The following is a 14,953-nucleotide window of genomic DNA, read 5'->3' as shown; positions in this document are numbered from 1 at the left end:
TGCCATCAACATTACCTTTTTGATTTCATCTTCAAATGCTTTCTCCAGATATTTGTATCTCCTGATAAGTTTATTGAAGACCTAGAGATAAACACAGATTAACTTAAAAAGTGTTTAACAATTACAGCCATCTTTCTTTACAAAAAAAAGTGAAGGGAAATAAGCAGCTTGCAGAATGATTTCTCTAGTGTTGTCTGCCACATGGAGAGTAGAAAACATCCTTCTCTGAATTTTGTTATTCTTGCTTCATAGAGCAATGCTTGAATGGGAGAATTTATTGCAGTTTGAGTATTTTCATGTTTTTCAAACTTTTTTTCCTTCTCTGCTTTTCACCTTATCCATAGATAAAAGCAAGGGAGAGAAGGAAGAGGGTAACTGCACCCTTCCTCCAATAATGCAGCCCTGGGGAAGCTCTCAGTTGATGCAGTAAGGGTGGTGGGCATCTTCAAAAGATGCAATATCTTGGCAAATCGACTAACATGAATGTTTACAGCAAAACACACTACTGTCACAGAAAGAGGAAGAACATTTGCCAAAGCTTCTAAAACCATTATGTTATTGGAACCACTTGTTCTCCAGTTTTCACCATTTGTTTCCCATCATGTGACCACAGACTATGAAACCAGAAACAGCACAGGTGCAGAGTTCATTCAAGGTGACAAAGGAAAAGATAAGAAATTAAATGAACAAATCACCACTTGCACTGCTGTACGAAGGCACAAAGCATATGACTCACTGTCACAGGTAAAAAGGCTTATGTGGGGAACAAATGACATTATAGCCACATTGGATGGGGGAGGAAGGAAAATTAGGTTTAGAAAGCTTCAATTCAGTTTTCATAATATAAAACACATCCCTACATCCTAACTGGTAGTATTTTGCCTCAGAAAAAGTGGAAAATCAAATGTGGCCATGCTGCAAAGTAGACACACACAGAATCGTAATGAAATAAGATAAAGATGAAAAAGTAATATTCTTGTTAGTATTTCCAAACAAAATTCTGCATATTTTTTAAGTCTCTGTAAATGACAGAAGCATGACTTCATATGCAAATAATCAGCTAAAATATCAATACTAACTTCAGTTTTTTGAGTTGAAGACTTTTCACTTTTAATCGTTTCCATAATAAATCCATAAAAAACTAGCCATACTACTTGGGACACAGAGTAAGAAATTACCTTCTAGGTATCTTCTAGATTAAAGAAAGATCTTAACACTATTTTAGACTAACTCCACATTTTTATAATACAGTAAGAGCTCTATTTTTCATGATGTACAAAAAAATGGCAAGGTCAATAAAAGGACACAACTCTTCAGGCATTAATTACAAAATGCTGATTTATTTTGGTGGCTTTTGGTTTGAAGTGCAGAGAATCCATTGAAAATTCCACTCCTTCAAATCCTGAGGTGAAGCCTTCCTTTCCATTTTTCAATATGCAATCTTTCACTTTAAATTTCTCCTTGGAGGACTGGAACTGCCAATTTTTGTTCAAAAGATCGTTAAAATATTAAAATTCAAGAAGACAGAATCAATGCATTTACTGATAACAGAGATTTTCCTGAAGCAGCATACCCTGTTTTCAAGAGATGATAAAGCTGATGCGTAAGAAATATTGACTCCCTTTCCAAAAATAAGTATATTTCACTGATTTAGATTATTAATTAGATGTTTTTTAAAGGAGCTTTCTGCTATTAAGCAAACATTTTTTACCAATGCAGATTTTGACCTCAGCACTCTTTAAATCAGCTATGCACCTTTCCAGGAACTTATCACCCTAAAGACCTTAGCAGGGACAGCAGCTTTTATTCTTTTAGTCACTGTCTCCAGCATTCCAATAATATCCAGTGATTTAAAAAGATAAATACATAAATAATTAACAGTAAGGGTTTTGACATAGGGGAGTTGCAAGGGTATTGCATTTCATGCAATCCTACTGGTATCCAGAATTGCATAGTGGCTTTGAACTTTCCATAGAATTCTTACTGTAATTTCTCATATAATTACTACCTTCCATTAAGGAGTTGTGCAAAGTTAGTTTCTATTCAAGAATCTTTTAGGGTTCACTGGCTTTTTGTATTAATTTCACATAGGCCTATTTATGCAAGCCTTATTCCTGCAGGAAGAAATTAGACATCACATATGCAGGAGAAATGAAAGCTCTTGGAATATATGCCTAACTCCTAACAAGTTATGCAACTAAAGGTTGGAGGCGTGAGCTTCATAGTTTTTGTCATTCATGCACTTCATAGAATTGTTTAGGTTGGAAAAAACCTTGAAGACCACAGAGTCCAACTGTTATCCCAGCCAAGTGCCACTAAACCATGGCCCTAGGCTACCATGTCTACAGATCTCTTAAATATCTCTGAGACTGGTGACTTCATTTCCCTAGGCAGTCTAATACAATGTTTTCAACTCTCAGTGAATAAATTTTTCCTAATAGTCATCTAAACCTCACCTGGCACAACTTGAAGCCATTTCCTCTCATCCTGTCACTTGTTACGTGGGAGAAGAGACCGACCCCTTCCTGGCTACAGCCTCCTTTCAGGGAATTGTAGAGAGTGATAAGGTTTCCACTGAGCCTCCTTTCCTCCAGGCTAAACACCCCCAGCTCCCTCAGCTGCTCTTCACAGGGCTTGTGGTCCAGACCTTCTCCAGCTCCACTGGCCTTCTCTGGACACTCTCCAGCACCTCAATGTCTTTCTTGTAGTGAGGGCCCAAAACAGATTTGAGGTGTGGCCTCACCAGTGCTGAGTACAGGGAGATGTACACTGCCCTGATCCTGCTGGCCACACCATTGCTTATAAAAGCTGAATTTCTGATACAGTGCATGTGTTTCTTTAAATATGGTCATATAAATATTTCAGTCTGCACACAGAAAAGGTCAACAAAATTAGTAAGGGCGGTGTCTAGAAATAGCCTCAACCAATGGTAGACTGTGATAAGCAAGACTGCTTTTTGTAAAGAAAGCATTGCCAGCTGTGATCAGATTATCTCAAACATCCTATTTTCTTACCTAAAACGTCTGTGTTAGGGCAGATTAATGATTAACGGGATTTTCAATTGGTCTGCAGCTAGCCTAGTGCAGCCGAGGCAGTCTGCAGATGTTTCACTTTAATCCCTTTTGACACATAAATGGAAAACAGTAATCAGCTCTGCCTTTACTGACCTGAGCATAATTTCGGATGGCATCATGATCTTCATCTGCAAAAAATACACAGTGGTTGGTCATCTTGGTCTTGTCATTGTCGTCTATGCGTGTTCCTCCAGGAGCTGTGAGAAAGGAGAAAAAAAAGGCAAGGAATCATTTCTTACTTTAAAGAATGTAAGATTTAGTAAGACTAGTAAGTCTTATGTTAATATCACACAGGCAAAGGGCCACAGCAACAGTTAGCAGGGGAGAGGAAGAAACAGAGACAGACCTAACTTTGCTAAGATGTGGGGGCACCTGACAGAAGGAACACCTGGCTGATATGCTGCACTGCAGAACACACAGTCCTCACAGAGCTGAGTGATTCAGCTCACCCTAAGGAATCTCAGCTGGTCTTGAGAACACAGAGTGATCAAACAACTATGGGTTGGAGCATAACCCTTACACATTATTTTAATTCTTTAAACACCACAATAATGTAAATCCTTCCCAAAGAGGAAAGTATTAGCACTGTGTTAGCAATCTGAGTACTTGGAGTACCCTGCTAACTCCCTCTAATGCTTACCAAGCTCATGTAAACATTCCAAACACTGGCTTATTTCATCGAGAGTTTTTCCCTAGGCATTTTCTAAGAATATAGCTGCTGTTTCCTGCACTACCTCAAATCTTACAAAAATGTATTTTCTTCTTGCATACCAAAGAGCAGGAAGCAGGAGTCAAAGCAATGTGACCAGTAAAAGGAGACAACTTACTCAAAATAAAGAGGAAAGTGAAAAGTATGGTTTTTGCCAGAAGCTGCCACTGATACCGGTAGAAAAGTCCCATGAACATCCACAAGGCACACCTCATTATCCTTCACTTCTCTGAGCTACCTTTTGTTGCACCATCTACAAAGCAAGATTTGCAGCAGCTCTTAACCTGGAATGCACCTTTTTATGCTAATAAATCCTTCTGTTTCCCCTAGTTAGCATGTCTCATTCTCTTTGCTGTTGCAATTATATGCTGGTTTAGCTCAGACTGAAGGCTTCTCAGAGCAATATCCAGAAAGTACCGAGGTATTACTGCACGACAAACAACAAACAGTGCTATGATACGAGATGCAAGCACTGAACTTGTAATACAGGCTATAATTTCCACTGTAGAGGAAGACAGCATCTCAAAAGAAGCAAGCAAGGTTGATCATCAACATTCTCTGTCAGATATTCTGCAGGTTACCTAACATGCTGCCAGCTACCAAAATATCAAAGAGTGTGTCAGCATAGCGGCGATAATCAAGTCGGGAGCCCGCTGCATCCAGAAACTTGGCTATAGCCTCCAGGTCATTCCCAGCTTCATTGAGGCCTTGGACAATTGTATCCCTGAAGACTGTGGGTTCAAATTTCTCCTTTTCATCTGAAACAGAGAGAAAGAAGGAGAAGGAAAGAGAGAGGGTGTCAGTTTTAAAACTTGTTAAAATCCTGTATCAGTCAGCAATTGAAAGGACTGTGGCACCTAAAATACTCTTCTCATTCTGGTCAACACACCAGAAGTTTGTTTGGCTTGTATAATTTCTGGAAATTCTGTAGTGTTTACCCTTGCTTCCCCTCTCCTCATCATCTCCCAACACCAAAACACACATAAACATATGGGAACATAAATAAAGGAAAAGCAACTATTGTTTTCTAACTTCACACTCTTCTCTTGTTCTGAGAGCAGAATAATGGGAATGCCAAGGTATGAGTACATAATCTCAAGGTATGAACACTTCACTTTTCATCTCCTGCTAGTTTTCTTCTAATAACTATGGTCACATAACTAAAACGTTTTCAAAAAGAGTCTTCAGGAAAAACAGGAGACTGAGTTATTAATAAAACTAGTTTTTGAATAAACATTTAAAGCAACACAATACAACCAAGAATTTATCCTTTATATTCACAGACTTAAGCAGCACTATGAACACAGCACTCACATTGCTTTTTCCACAGCTGTCCCTTGCTGAATTCAGTTAAGGCACAGCCTGACCCCCAAAGTCCCTGTGTCAAGGTCATTACTCACAACAGAAACAACTGCAGCCTCCAGGTAACTCTTATGTAGATTTACCCATACCTCCTGTTGCCTTTTTGCCCACGCAGTTAACAGCTTACTGTGGCCACTTGAAGCTTCTTAAGAAAACCTGCCCTGCCTTTACAAAAGGGCACAAATGAAATGCTTGTTACTGTTAAAATAACTTGAACTTCAGAAACAAAATTGCAAGCTGTTCTGTGCACTCATACCCAGGGCTGTTATCACCTGCTGACACAAACACTGATACAAGTTCTTGAAAGATTGGAAAATATCCAGAGGATCAATTCACAGATTTTTACTCACAAAGATAATTGAGGATTGGTTAAATTTCTGTCAAAACATATGTTAATGCAGTCTGAAATATGCCAGCTGCAATGCTTGCAGACTTTCTGTGAGAGACTTTATGCATCCTCTGGCTGCAGGCTTCTGTTCCCTGCTACTCATAGAGCAGCTTTTCATCCCAGGCCTTAAACAAGAGACCTTGCTTTTTAACAGCCTCTCTTCCCTAATCTCTTCCTTCCACAGTACTTTCATGGCATTGAATAACTGTTTCACAGACAATTCCTACTTTTGATAGCTTTTCTATTTCTCATACAGCAAAGTTATCTCTCCTCTGCTGCATGTACGTGGGGAGCACTCATTCTAGCACCTTCAGTACCTCACTTGCACATTCTCTTCCACTTCCAATGCATCCCTTTCTTCCACAGCAATTGTACCTGGAAGGCACAAAGCAGTCCCTTCCACTCAGTGTCCCAGCCACTGGGAAGCTCAGGGGATGAGTCCACTTGTCCTTTCAATGAGCCAGCTGCAGTTCAAGGGCTGCCTCTCAAGCACTAAGCACTGGAAGACTGTAAGATCCCCTTTTTCCCAAGCTTTTCATGACTGAGTCTACAACCCATCTCCACATGGATTGCTTCTCCATCCCCCAAACCTGACCTCAGACCAAAACTGAGACAACTCCATGGACACCCATACATATGCTCAAGCAACCATCTACTCCCAACTCTGGCTCCCCATGAAGTGATGCACACAAACACAGGGCCAACCCAGACTCTCCACCACCACGCTCTCAGCACCCAATACACTCACTACTCAATAATGCCCCTTTTCTGGACTTCTTCCCAGGCTTTTACTTCACACCAGACCTTGGAGATGTTCAGTCTCTCAGCCACGTTATCTTCACTTTGGCTGTGATGAAACCCTGGAGTCTGTGTTTTGAGGAACCACCTCTCCTATCTGCAGGGCACAGCCATCAGGGACAAACCAGGAGGTTGAGAGGAGAATTCAAGTATGTGCCTTTGCTCCAAGGAAAAAACGCCCAGAGAGAAGCATGCTACTGGAATCCCTTCCAAGCCATCAGACCTGTTACCAAACACTCAGTTGCAGCTCTCTTCCAACTTGAAGTACAAAACCCAACCCAAACCAAAGAACAAAGCAGCCAACCAACCAAGAAACAAACCAATCTTTTACTGAAATAAGTACTTCAGTATGTGTACTTCAGGCAGTTTTACTTGTGCACAAGAAACACAGTTCCACCCATAAACAAGCATCTGAGTGCAATTATTCTCTTTGGGATTGCCAAGTAAGTATTATTTGAAGAGTAAAAAAAAATTTAAAATGCTTGATGACACATAAAGCAGCAAGAAGACAGACCTTTGTTTTAAGAACTGAAAAAAAAATCCTGGTTTACTTTTTAAAATGTATTTTATGTAAAAATTTAAGATGTTTTCATCTAAACTAGAAGGTATTATATGCTTGGTATCATGGGTACACAGTGCTCAGTACAAACACAAATACCATGATTAACATTTCTTAGTTATTTAAAATAGATTCTTTCCCTGCCCCAGAAGTCTTCCTTGTATCTGTAGTACCCTATTATTTTCTTGCCTATCACAATCTAAAAATTTACACAGCAACAAGAGGTGAATTCATTGCATGAAAAATGATTTATAATTTTATTGAAACATTTTCCTACCAAGCTAATGTACTGAAGAGGAATATGCTGATGTATTACAAGAGGGTGAGTAAGAAGCCATCACCAACAAGTGGTGACAGTCTGTTGAGCTGTCAAGTGCACAATTACTAAACAAGCACAGATCAAATCATTGGCTGGCAGAGGCAGGTGTAGCTTGCAGATGTGATGCACACAATATCCACTGCATCAGTGCTATACACAGCTTTTCATTTTCAGCATGTTCCTAGATCCTGATTTCCTATCTTTTGCTTCTAAGAAAATCACCAAGTATATTCATAGCTTGTCCTTAATTAATTTTATCACTTCAACAGAAGGCCCACAACTGTAATTCTGTGGAAGAAAAAAGATAACATGAAGTAAGAAGAGGGGCCAAACACGGTAACATAAAGGTGTTAATATTGACTTTTTATTAGATAATTTTCTTATCTCCACAAATACAGCTCCATAAACACAAGTACTCGCCAGACACCAACTACTGCTGACCCTCACTGAAAAAGGAATATTCAACAGATACAGAGATTATACCAAGAACTGACCAAACTATTTTATTTTCCTAGATTGATAGGAACTGTGAGATGCCTCCCTCCCTTGGAAGGTTCTTCCCTTAACAGCATAATTTTTCTTCCTTCAAATCTTTTTAAAGTGATTTGAATGTCTGCCACTATATATGCTGCATGCAAGGCTTATTTCTTTCATTTGGTTAATCAATATAACTAGAGAGAGATTTACAAGCTCCTCTTCCATGGTTCTCTCTCAAAGATATTTTACACACTAAGCATACACTCAAACTTTAAATCGAAAACATTGTATTATTCTTTTTTGATTTCTGAAAGCTCAGAAGTTTTTTACAACCTGAGATTAGTTGCAGCTAGCTGACCAGTGGTAAGAGCTCACATATGCATTAATTTTATTGGATGCCTGACTGCAGTGTCACACCTTGCTGAGATGGCAGTGCTCCAGGGATATGCAGAAGGGAAAAAGGAGTACCATGGGACACAAGTGGGTAAAAATAAGCAGCTCACTGTCCCCAGCATGTGCATGTTTCAGACCCCCTACCTGTCTGCCTGTTACATGCCACATTACAGTCTCCAAACACCAAAATGTCACGGTCAAACCACAGCTACTGCACTCTGTCCTGCCTGGGTGACATTTCAGGACTCCCTGATATACTGAAACTCAGCATAAAAAACCCCAATAGTATCATCTAGTCTTAAGCCAAAGACCTAACAACCTGTGGCACTGCTGAGACACAAAAGTATTTGAAAACCTAATGGAATAAACATACTTGGAAGCCATTTCTTTTCCTTAAACACTCTGCCTCTAGAAAGAACTAAGTACCAACAAATTTCCAAGCAGGCTATTAAAATCTTAAGGCAACAAGGATGACACCCCTTTTGAAGAAGAGATTTTATGCTTTGAGTACAAAAAGTGTTTGCATGTTAAAATTTCTATATTAAAGCCATTTAATATCCACAATCCCATTTAAGAAACCTCTCTCAAAAGAAAAACCCCAACCAATCTTTCAGACGACCCCCCCGTGTTTTTTCTTTCTTCCATGTAATCAGTGAGTTATCTAGGGTTACCTCCAACCACTCTAAACAGTAATCCAAGGGATAGGCACAGAATTGCAAATCAAGTATCTTTATTTATTCTAATTATTGCTGGCATTAAATAGGAGTGAAAGACCAAATCTGTACTATGACAGATTATGTCAAACTCAGTGGAAAACAAAGTGAAAGTCTCTGAGAGAGAGAATATTTTTCTAAGACAAGTTTATCAAAAAACATATTTACCACAACTGACTGGCCTAGACTGAAAAATACATGGGATCAATCCAGCAGTGTGCATGTCTGAGTGCTTCTACTGGCTGATCTGACAGACAGATTTCTTTAGGGGTTGCTAATTCCACTCCTCTGGCCACATCTATATGGCTGTGAATTACTGCAGTGTACAGCTCCCACTGCATAATGCCCTCGAGCACACTGATAGAAAGGTAATCCCACTAATTACTGGAGCACCATGATATTTAATTACAAACAACACTGGTTTCTTTTTTAATTAGTTATCCTTACAAACGTTGCATATGTACCATAGGAAAGACATTTTGCATTTAAGAGACTGTACTAGTGAAACAAACTGAAGTGCTGGGTGCAAGGCAGGAAAGATGAGAGAAAGCTGGCACTGCTTTTTAACATGACTAAACTATTTTGCAATTCCTACCTAAGCTTCATGATCATCCTAGATCTCTAGACACTCATCATTCAGCTCTTCAGAGCTGTGACAGAATTTGAAATTTTCTGAGAAAGGTTACCAACTCTCTTTGTTTCTCTCATCCACACTAAGAAAATGCTCATATTTACATTTTCTGTCACAAGACGTTTAAATAAGCTTTTAAGACTTGTTAGCTTTTGATCAGAAACAGGAAAGTCAAGATGGAAAATGTCTGTTTCATGACAGACAGGAACCCCACCTGTCTGCTGCAATAATCTACTATTATACCACCAAAAATCTAATCCTTCTTTTCACAAACCAGACTTGGATTTTTGGTGGGGGAGCAGGAACGGAATAAAATAAACAATTAGATGTATTTTGTCACTCTGCCTCAGACTGTTGGGCATTCATCCCAGCCACCTAAACTGCAACAAATGAGTTCTGAGTATGGTATAAGCAAGCATGTTAGGATGATATCTGCTGTGCCAGATACCTGGATGGTACAATCAGCACCACTCAGCTTTCTTTAAAAATTGATGCTCTACTGTACTTAAACTGTTGGTCATGTTTACAGAAAATCAGTATCACAATGAGTAAATTGAGACTCACAAAATTGTTTTATTTAAACAATTAAAAAAAAAAAAAAGACTACACTAACACAGGAGGAATAAATATTTGTGAAAGAGGAAGTTCCTGATCTCCTTCTGACCTGAAAGCAGGGCCAGTGAGATGATCTGACCATCTCATGGAGAAGGAAGGTGAGAAAATTCCTTTTTTTAGATAAGAAAGGTTCACTTACAGACATGGCATTCGTATGAGTCAATGAAGTAAAAACGAAAATCAGACCAAAAAAGCCCAGGTAGTTTTCTTTAAACTTTTAAAAAAAAGCTCATATTTTGCTTTCTTAGTTGAAAAGGACATTTTAAGAAACACCCAAACCAAACATCTAACAAGTTTTCTTTATCATATGCAAATATATTATAAATTCATTTAGCATCTAATCTTTAACTGAAGCCTCCACAAGACTTCATATCTCATAAACTCAAATTTACATCAAGTCCTAGGGTATATAGTGAAAATAATACAATTCATAGAGCTTAGTTCAAAGTAACATCTTCAATCTTAACATGGCTGAAAAGAAGGGGAGAAAAATCCTTCAGCTGAACTTTCAACCATTCCACCTGCTCTGTTTCTAGTCATTTTAACAAAGAAAATAAAGCAAAAATTGTAATGCAACTTACCCCTCTTCCTAGTTTTGAACCGCTGGCCTGTTAGCACCGGCTTCTGATTCTTATTCATAAAATTTCTGGAGAAAGAAAGAAAGAAAGAAAGGGAAAAATATTTATACTCTATCATTTACAGCAACAATTTAATCTAAAGGCAAAATAAGGACTCAGGGTAGCAAAATCCCAACATATGACAGGTAAAGAAAATTCTTAACACATTTTCCAAGAGTAATTCACATTATCTTTAAGATGAAGAGCACTACAATCCAAGGATAACTTCAATAAGATGTGTTTTTCTTAAAACCTGGCTGTTGGCATCTCTGCAAAAAACTGTGAAGATTCAGAACTGACTGGGAAGGTGATGTAGTCACTGCCCTTACTCCTGGGGCAGGGGTACACAGCCACTGCCCATGCAGCCTGTGGGGATGCTGGGGGCACAGAAGCCACTAAGGCAGAGGGCTGGGAGCCAACCTGGTGAGGCTCAGCATGGCACAGGGCCCACCCTCTGGCACAGCCACCAGGCAGATGCATGCCCAGGGTTATGCACTGTCCAGCTCAAGACAAGATTTTGTGTTCTAACCATAAAGACAGTGTTTTAATCGTCAAATTCTAATCAAACATTTCTTACAAGCATCACTGTATCTTAGCAACTTTCAGTTCTGAAAAGCATGTGGGTGTTGTAAAAATAATAGAAGATAAACAAATCCCTCACCCCATCAACTTTGAGCATACATACAGAGTTAAGGACCTACATGGCACATCATACAACAGTAAAAAATACTGAGCTTTTATTACTTCAGACCTTTACAGCAAACCTTAACACACAATGTCAAAAAAATTGGGAAGTGATAATATATTAATGTATTACTTCAGACCTTTACAACAAATCTCAACACACAATGTCAAAATAATCAGGAAGTGATAATATATTAATGTCACTTTATCTAAAGAAAACAAAACTATTTTTAAGCTTTGGATACAATCAGTTTCATCGCACAAAACTTAGCTTATGCAAAGAGCAGCTGAACCAAGAGCTGAATGCAAACAGCAGCAATTAAAAGGAAGCTTTGCAGCACTAGGAATCACCACAGGCCATCATCCTGTCCTGCCCACAGTACCTGCCAGCCCTGACACTTAGAGGCCACCTACTCCACACCCTGCAGGCCATTTGGTCACTGTTACATATGAGTTTCTTGTCCAGAATTAAACCTTCTCGTGAAAGACTTTGAGCATGTTCTTCTAATAACTGCAGTTTTACATAAATCTGTATTATTTGTATTTCTTCATTGTGGACTCTGCAGGTCTAGTTCAGAAGTACACAGATTTGCCGACATGCTTCCTACCACAAATGAAAAGAAATTCAAGCTCCATGGCTGAGAAAGCCATCAATCACATGTTACTATCCAAGTAGTGTTTTCTCTACCCCTGAAAGTTCATTTAACTCTCTTAACAATGCTCCAGCTATACAATGTATTCCCTTTCACCAGACTTGTAGTGGCAGCTTCCCTAGCTGGCCACTTTTGCAGCATTTCAAATATTTTACTTGGCAAATCACTTCCTTCTAGTCTAGGTTTACCACTTATCCAGTCAAAAACTCTGCATGCAGGCACATGAACTGGAAATAGCCAGTGGAGTTCAGAGTAAAGGTTTGCATCCTGTAAGTCACAAAACCACAAACACACAACAAGCAGTTCAACTGAGATTCACACATCACTGAGACTTCAAGCTGCAGTTCTAACAGACCAAGGAACATTTCAAAACAACTGCAACACTTAACAGCCCTCTGGAAAAACGTTCTGGTAATCTGCAAAGAGTTAAACATGGCCAGGCAGGTAACATGGGATCTTTCAAAGTGCTGTAGGATCCAGGAGTGCCTTCACAGCACAGCTCCAAAGGCTCTTTCCCCTGATGAGACAGCTCGGTGTTAGAGGAACAGGAGGTGCTTTATAAATTAATTAGGCAGATAATCCAGCAATCTACAGGGATGAGCAACAGCCCAGCCTCCAGCCAGGGACTGCCTAGATTTGACATACTTATCTGCTCTGTCTTTCTGTCCTTCAGTTATTTGTAAAGAGAATGATCTATAACATTCACCTAGGTATTTTTGACTTGTTTTTATGTTTTGCCTGGACACCTTACACCTTATTCCAAAAACATTAATTTCAAGAGATGGCAAGAGGAACCCAAAAGGTTTGCAAAAAAAATGTCAAGCAAGGCACACAGCAGGTAAGAACTCCACTTTTCACAGCTCTTCCAGAGCACAAACATGCTGTCAGGCTGGGGTCACAGTGCCCACTTCCTTAAGCAACACACAAAAGCCTTCAACCCAGCACACTTGGACAGTTTCCCAGTTTCTATGAAAGACAGAAATGCATACACTGAATTTCTAACACCAGACTTCTTTCCTTGGATGCAGTGTATTTTTAAGTTGCAAAAACACTTGCATGCACCTGAAGCTTGACTATGGATTTTAACGGTTGCCTGTGAACAAAATGTATGTCCTTTAAGACAGCTGGGAAAAAGATTTTAAAAAAAAGCAGTTAAAGCAGGACTCCCAACTTGTGGCAGATTTAATGACTAAAGGTTCAGTGCACTAGAAGAGACTCTTGAATAGTTAATTACCAAGAACACAGGATATGCATTCTTCTATATTTAGCTTTAAATGTGCTGTGCTCTAATCTGCTCGAGTGAGGGTCTGGCTTTATAAGGCACTGCCTCAAGCAATGGCCCAGGATCCTTCATTAAGAAACACAATCTTGAGAGTGAGCAAAACCAACCCAGTGATCTATACAAGGATTGAGAATGGCATCAAGTCCTGAAAACGAGATTTTAAAGTGCTGTTGCTACCACAACAGATGCCTGAATAATAAAATTTACAAAAGTGAATGCAATGCAAACTTTTTTTTTCATCAATAAGAAACCAACAACAGTATCAAAGTGGTGCCTGAAGGCTGTAAATTCAGGGTGGAAGCATATAAACTTGCACAGCACATTTGATTGCATCAGAGAGTGCAGCCTGCCTCCCAGGTGTCAGATAGCTGTAAAACCTTGAAATCATTCAAGACCTTGAACTATTACATATATTCTCCATTTTGAAAGGTACAGCACCTGGGCTCAAAGCCAACGGCCAATTTTGAAATGGCAGCTAAACAGTCATAGTGGTTTCAGTGGAGCAAGGATCTTAAGGACAGATGTGGGTAGGAAGGGAATTGCCTCCAAAGAAAACCCAAACCACCAGCCAAACTTTTATCTTGCAGCCAAACATCCTCCACAATTTACATGAATTGTCAGCAGGAGAGCAAGTAAGAGATATGGAAATGTCAGCTTTCTCCTTTCACAGACTCCACTCTTCAGCAAAAGATGGGAGAGGCTCAGCAATAGAAGCTTTCCTCTCAATTTACTGCTCAGTACTCAAGCAGATGTCAGGGCAGTACAGAACCTGGCACTACGCTCCACAACGGGTCCATTTTTCATACAAACAAAAAATATCTAAGCCTGCTAATTACTAACTTGCAGCTACAAAATTAATCAGAAAAACAAAAAAATGCATGACTTTAAAGTTTACCAAATTCCACTCCCACTCTTGTTAAGACGCTTGTACAAAACAGATCCATACTTTAAAAATTCATAAATTGGTGAGTTGGCACATTCTCCTGAGACTGCTTGAAATCCAGGAGCTAACTAAGCTTTCTCTACAGCTGCTCCTCATTTTCATGCTGAAGACCCTAAATAGTTAAAATAAAACTTAGGGGCATATACAGCTGTAGATATGCAGATACATATTATAAAGCAGTTACTCCAATCAAGCAATCCTTCTCACACAACTAATAAAAATTGTAACAGTTTTAATTAATAAATCCAGCATTAATTAATAAAATACATTTATAAAACCTGCAACAGACAAAGTAAAAGTTTTTTCACCACTTCAGCAAGTATGAACTCACTTAATAGGTTAGTAAAATGTAGTCTTTTATCCACACCACAGGGAAATTCTTATGATGATTAACTCCTCAATTATTTAAAGCCTTGGTAAGGCTGAAGTTTCTACCATTTGTTCTTGGAAACATTTTGCTCAAATTGAAAAAAAAATACTGAAAACCTTTATTCAAAGCAACACTATTTTTCTAAGCATCATTTTGCACTTCCTTTGACCAAAATATCAGAATCATCTGAGATTCTCCCAACATTAACATGCTCAGATGAATCTGGGAACAGTTGCTTCACAGCAGCAAAACTTCACTGCCCTAGTTACAGAGAGAAGGGAATCAATGCCAGGCAGCATAAGGAAAAGAACAACATTTTAATAAAAACGACCAGCATTTTATGGCTCTTGGTGTGCAGGGCACAAA

At 39.1% G+C, this 14,953-nt stretch overlaps 1 protein-coding gene across 1 annotated transcript in view; it reads right to left on the bottom strand.

Moving 5' to 3' along the window:
* The window catches only part of BZW2 (basic leucine zipper and W2 domains 2), a 56,347-nt gene that overhangs the window by 26,538 nt on the left and 14,856 nt on the right, over positions 1–14,953 (bottom strand). Inside the window, exons 2-5 of the mRNA XM_059484042.1 lie at positions 10,620–10,684; positions 4,365–4,541; positions 3,168–3,271; positions 16–81 (exon numbers count right to left, since the gene is read on the bottom strand). Of these exons, the coding sequence (XP_059340025.1) occupies positions 16–81; positions 3,168–3,271; positions 4,365–4,541; positions 10,620–10,677 (405 nt within the window). The 5' untranslated portion in view covers positions 10,678–10,684. The remainder of the gene's footprint in view (positions 1–15; positions 82–3,167; positions 3,272–4,364; positions 4,542–10,619; positions 10,685–14,953) is intronic.

Source organism: Ammospiza nelsoni, chromosome 1, assembly GCF_027579445.1.
Source record: "Ammospiza nelsoni isolate bAmmNel1 chromosome 1, bAmmNel1.pri, whole genome shotgun sequence".
Taxonomy (NCBI): Eukaryota; Metazoa; Chordata; class Aves; order Passeriformes; family Passerellidae; genus Ammospiza; species Ammospiza nelsoni.
The sequence above is the reverse complement of the archived record's forward strand: the minus strand, read 5'-3'. Positions and strand labels throughout refer to the sequence as shown.